The 6101-nt window shown below is 47.2% G+C and overlaps 1 protein-coding gene across 8 annotated transcripts in view; it reads right to left on the bottom strand.

Annotated features, from left to right (window-relative positions):
* Nucleotides 1–498: 498 nt before the first annotated feature.
* LOC120953002 (afadin) overlaps nucleotides 499–6101 on the bottom strand; it is a 63475-nt gene continuing 57872 nt past the window's right edge. For all 8 annotated transcript variants that reach the window (XM_040372642.2, XM_040372644.2, XM_040372640.2 and 5 more), the window contains 4 exons: nucleotides 5889–6060; nucleotides 3282–5805; nucleotides 3034–3152; nucleotides 499–2963 (listed from right to left, as the gene is read on the bottom strand). In XM_040372642.2, coding sequence (XP_040228576.2) covers nucleotides 2783–2963; nucleotides 3034–3152; nucleotides 3282–5805; nucleotides 5889–6060 — 2996 coding nt within the window. In that variant the 3' untranslated portion in view covers nucleotides 499–2782. The remainder of the gene's footprint in view (nucleotides 2964–3033; nucleotides 3153–3281; nucleotides 5806–5888; nucleotides 6061–6101) is intronic.

Here is a 6101-nt window from a genome sequence, read left to right as displayed (position 1 = left end):
CATTACGCAAGCCCTGAAGTGTATCGAATGAAACGTTCAAGCGGAAGCACACGCACATTATCACCGTTCGATGGATGGGCTGCTCTGTACGGATTTGTACGCCGCCGAGTCGGTTAATGATGGGTTTTTGCAGGCTGACGCTGGTTTTCACTGACCACCGGGGACATTACCCATTGGGGCCCGCCGCCACCGCCGATGACCTTCGCGGAATGTGCGCTGAGGAAACAAATGAAAGCGAAAACGTGAAAATGGGCAATGTTGCAAACCACGAAATAAAAGTGGGTCAATTAGAAGCCTTGAAATAACGGCGCAGAATTATGCTGAACTGAACTGATCACCGTATCGCTCAGCTCCAGCCAGATAGCTTATACAACTAAACTAGCGAAAAATAACCAATAAACGAAAGGAAGTCTATTGTTGTTCAAACTAATAACAGCTTCAAAGAAGTGTTACATGTCATCATGGCGGCCACAAGAGAGAATGGGAGAACTCGACATATTTCATTGGTTTGCTTTATCTCAATTGTTACTAACATTTACATAGCTGCATGTTATGGTTTGCTTAGAGTTGGAAAATAGTAATTATTGAGTAAAGATGTAACATTTCTACACCATCCACCTGCCTGTGTAGTTGTTTGTATTGGGTTGTTTTTGCTCAAAAATCGCTCTAATGTATCGCAATACTTTTTACTTCCACGCGATTTCGCCACTACGGGTACATATGCTCTGCCCAGTGCCAACTCCTTCCTTTTAGCTTAGTGTTGTTATCGAATAAAATCGCCAATTGCATGCCTAATACTACATCACTATAGCTAATCTTTTTTTTTACCATTATTCCTTTACAATTCCGTTGCGGTACGTGATGAGAAGGTACATGGTTAATTGTACATCTCTCTTCGATTGCGCGAACCTACTCCTCGCATCGGTACACCGTGCTATGCGCTGCTTACCACCAATAACGCAATACTTTACTATCGAGAGTTATTTGTTCCAGCATTGTTTGTTTGTTTGTTTATCTGAGTGTTTTTTTTGTTATCGGTTACAATATTCTTTGCTCTCTCAATCTTTACAAACGATCTAAACGTGTGTTCTCTTTCTTCAATAGGCTGTCACACAAGGATTGAGGATAAAAATATGTGCTAGAAATCGGTCAATCCGGTGTTTGTTATTAAAGAGGTAAATTCTTCTTAAAAGTATCGAAAAATCTTGGAAATTCTTCAATAGTCTCTCTCGATTGCGATATAAAAATATGTTTATAACAAATAAAATCACTTCCCTATCGTATTGGTGATTTCCACTATCAAATCTCTCTACTACTACTACTACTGCTGCTGCCACCGTTCCTTCATCGCGTTGTAATTTTACCACCCGCCTTCGCTTTTTCGTATCAATCGGCCGTGGAAAGCTATTGACTCAATAATTGCAACCACTAATGGAATCTAGTGTTACTCTCGCTTTGCGCTTCGCACTCGAAAACTAAAAAACCACATTCGTGCATTGTGTAAAAAATCGTGGACCCGTTTGTTAGTTGGTGTACGACGTGGTGTGGTGTATGAGTAACAGAGGGAGATTAACGCTACGGGGGGTGGGAAAACATTGTATTTCGAATTTCGAAAGACGGTTTTGCGGGTTGGGAGGCTACTATCTTGCGTGCAAGTACGAGTAAACTTTGTCGTAAATGTTAACAATAGTGTGCACCACCGTTTATATCATGTTTGTTTATAGTTTTGCTTTGTTGTTGTGTTGCTGTGCCGTATATCATATACGGCATTTGCACACATTATCACGTAAGGGGAGGTTGGAAGGCTACGAATGGGTGCGCGTTATAGATGGACTAATTAAATTGACCTTTCTGTATGTTTTTTGTTGTTGTTTTGTTTATATTATGTCGTGTGCATTTGTTTGCAAACACGCGAACACGACAACGCATTCCATTCTAGAGGGTGTGGTGTGTTGGTAATTTAGATACTTGCACGGTACTATCGTAAAGAGAACACTTCCTTTCCATGGGATAATGTTTGTAAAACCTTTGTTGATTCGAGAACGCTTACCTAACTCTGCCACATATACCTGACTACGCGATACCTTAAAAGTGACGCTCAACTTTTAACAGTTCCGGCTCATTGACTTTTCCTGCCATCATGCCTCGGTTTTATAGATAAATATAGTGTTTCCTTTAGCTGACTATTGGTTGTCTTCATTCAGTATACATATAGATATGTATGTATATAAAACAGAAACAATTTCCTATGCTGATTCTTAAAACTTTTCTGTTAGTATCATCTTGGTCCATTGGGTTCTAGTATCAATCGTAACGATCATCTATCTGGTGATCCTTATTGTTATCATCTTTCACTTTGAAACTCGTCGCTTGGTTGGGGCTTCGACTACGAAACCACTGCACGGACAAGTACGCTACCCTGCACCGTTATGTATGTATGCTCTGGGGAATATTTATCTTGCTGCAAGTTTTTAACACGATTTATAAGATTTTATCTATCTACGATTAAACCCACATCATACCGATCAGCTGGCCTGTGCCGGGACAACACAATCGAAGTAATAAAATACTTGTATTAACAAAAGCACTCTTGCGCGCGAGAGTGTAAAGATTCAAGAACTGTGTACAATCTGTTTCGACGTACTCTGCGGAGTGTTTGGTAGGGTGGGGGATTATTAACAGGTCGCGCATACACCGCGATCGGTGAAAATGCTAACGATCGCACTATGTCAGGGCGCTTAAAAACTAATACAAATGCATACAAACTATCCTTGCGTGTCGCTTAATGGACTGCATCGATGTCCCTTTGGGCGCGGGATATTTTCAGCTTGTCCTTCGGTGTGTTGTTCTCACCCGATTCCAGCGCAAACATTTTCATCTTCTCTTTGAATGACAGCTTTTCTGGTACGGCGTCGGATTTCTGTTTCTGCTGCTGCTCCGCTAACCGGCGCGTACGAGGATCGCTGAAATTTGTGAAGAAAATTGTTGTTACCAAACCTATATATAACCTGTTTTCATTTAATTGTCCCTTACCGATAAACTTCCTGTGCACCAATTACTCCAGGCGTCGCCTGAATTTGCATGTTCCAGTTTTCTGCGTCCGGTGTAGTGGGCGTGTGCAGCATTGCCGGCATAGTTTCGTCGATAAAACGCTGTAGGAATGGAAAAGCATCGAGAGAAAAATGAGCTTTTATCCAAGCTTCTAACCAATCGTCGATTCTAATGGACAGTGGCGCCATCTTTTGGTCGCGCCGCGAATCGCACGGAGTTTGTGTACTTACGTCAGGATCTGGTCGTTCCATGATGGTACCGAGCTCTCCGCTTCCACCGGTCGACTCGTTGCCGATGCTGCCACCTATCAAATGTCCCGCCTGCGTATAGCCGGCGGGCCCAGCAGCCATCATCGGAGTCGAGGGGCTATTGTTGTTACCAGCGTCCTCGTCGTGGAACGATACCCGTTTGTTGTCCTTGTACATGCTGTTGGTCAGCACCGAGGAGCTACCGGATGTGGCATTGTTGACACCACCCATCGGCGATGGTTGATTGCCGAGCGGATTATTGTTCGGAGCTGTCATCAGCAGACTGTTGTTGTTGCTATATCGTCCGCCCATGGTATTGGCATTGTTGTTCATAATATTCTGTTGCTGCTGCTGATGCAATTGCTGTTGTTGCTGCAGTTGCTGTTGTTGTTGATGCAATTGCTGCTGCTGCTGTTGCTGCTGTTGTTGCTGTTGTTGCTGATGCTGCTGCTGTTGCTGCTGCTGCAGCTCTAACGCAGGACTACCGGTGTTCGGAGCACCAAAGGACAGCTTGGCCGGACCGGTGCTTGTTCGCAGTTTCTGCTGCTGCTGCGACATGATCACATACGAGCTGTTTCGTTCCGGAGGTGGTGGTGGAGGAACCGCACCATTGCCATTGTTCGCGTCGCTTGCCATCATGTACGGGTTCGACACTCCACCGTTCATCATCGCCTGTTGCTGCTGTTCGTGGCCCATCGGATGTCCATACTCGCTATTTTCACGATCTTCGCCCATCATTGCCGTCATGTTGGAGGACAAATTCATTTGGTTCATGTCGTGCACCATTTGAGACATCATCTGGTTCGCGTTGGTATTGTTGGCCGTAATTTCGCTCAAGTTTAGCTGCGAACGTGCCGCGGGGTTGGTTCCGTCGTGCGCAAAGCTGGCTGTCTTGGCGGCCCCTTTGGAAGGCGACGAAGGCGTGCTGCTGTTTGTGTTGTGTTTCAGAATGCTTTTCGGTTGAATTAACGGTGGTGCGTTGCCGCTTCCCGAGCCCTGCTGCTGCTGCTGGAAATTGGCAATCGTTGTTGAAACGGACGGCACACTCGACGAATGCTCGCTTGAGGTGATGGAGAGCGTGTCCGGTGCAGGCGTTTTAATGTCGACCTGCTTCAACTTCGTCATCGGAGCTGTAAGCGGTCCGCCGGCGTTAGGCTGTGCCAAACGCACCACCTCCTGCACGATGCCGTGCTCTTTCGCCCCGTAAGGTGCCATGTCGTTGTCGTAGTCTTGATCTTCTTCCATCGCGCGTCGCTCGAAATCGCGCTCCAGCATGAGCGTCCGCAGTTGTTCTTCCTGCTTCGGTGTACGCTGTGGCAACGATTGCAGCTCGCCAATCTGCTGATCCCGCCAGGCGCGCACGTGCTCGCGTCGCAGCTCGCTTTCCTTTTCCTTCTCTTCCCGCTCCCACGGATTGCTGCCTGCTTGGGGCAGGTTTTTGCTTTGTGATGGCATCGTTGGATAGAATCCCACCTTCGGTGGTTCCGCGCTGCTGTACGCATTGTTGCTGTTGAGCTGTGGCGGTGCTCCACTTCCCGGCTTGAACAGCGGGTGAGTTGATACAGGAGGAAGTGGAGGTTGATCGTCCTGCGTTCGCATCGGTTTCGGTGCCGTTGACGGAGGCATCGTGGCATTCGATCCCTGTTGCTGTTGCTGCTGCTGCTGCTGCTGTTGAGGAGGCTTGTTTGATGATGTAGCAGTGTTGTAGGCAACCGGCTGCTGTTGCTGTTGCTGACGACGCTTGATTAGCTCATTCATTTCGGCCAGCTTTGCTTGCCCGCGCAGCAACAATGAATGATGCTGCGCACCGAGCGGTTGCTGGCCGTCGTGCGGATACATCTGAGGCGAAAGCATTGGGCTACCGTTCGCACTGCCGTGGTAGTTGTAGCTGCCTGCCGGGCTGCCCGGACCGCCCGGAATCACGTTTACGTTTTGCATGCTCTGGCTAGCCGAAATGACGCCGGGTGCCGGATAGTTGCCACCGGCACCGCTACCGCCCGCCACCGAATGGGCAATGTTGGGCATCGATGGTGCCATCATTTGATTCATGCGCAGACTCTGTTGGGCCTGCACGTCACGCATAAAGCCGTTAACGTTTCCACCGTTGCCGGCACCTCCCGGGGGCATAGCTGGCTGTTTTCCACCCATGGTCGATGCCAGTCGGCTGTTCATTGTGTTCATATTACCCTGCTGCTGCTGCTGCTGCGATATGTTTGTTAGATTACCGTTATTACTATTATTAGGCTGCTGCTGATTAGGCATCGTATAAGACATGGTGTTTTGTGTTGTCAGTAACAAATTGCTAGGATTGGCATTGCTACCGCTATTATTGCTATTAAAATAGGCAGACGCTGGACGGTTTAGCATTGGGTGCTGTTGGTGCTGCTGCTGCTGTTGCTGCTGGAGCTGGTGTTGGTGTTGATGTTGCAGCATTTGCTGCTGTTGCTGATGAGCGGTGCTAGAAGCTCCGGGGGAATTAAGAGATGTTTGCAGGGGCATGGGAGGTCTAGAAGCAAACGAAACAAGAGCATACCAACACATACACATAAACTAATTGTCATCTAATATGCCGCTTAATTTCATACGTACCGTTCGCCAAGGTTTGGATGGCTTTGATTTTGGGCTCTATATACGCTAAGGTTTTGATAGAATCCTTGATCTTGACTGCTGCCTGCTGTACCGATCGCACCAGCACTTCCTCCTCCGACACCACCACCTCCGGCAAGGTTATGTATGCTACGAGATTTATTCGCGGAAGAACCTTATGGAGCGAAACGAGTAACAGTAAATAATGTTTACTGT

Source organism: Anopheles coluzzii, chromosome 2 (assembly GCF_943734685.1).
Source record: "Anopheles coluzzii chromosome 2, AcolN3, whole genome shotgun sequence".
Taxonomy (NCBI): Eukaryota; Metazoa; Arthropoda; class Insecta; order Diptera; family Culicidae; genus Anopheles; species Anopheles coluzzii.
Note: the sequence above shows the minus strand (reverse complement) of the source record. Positions and strands in the feature narration are given on the sequence as shown.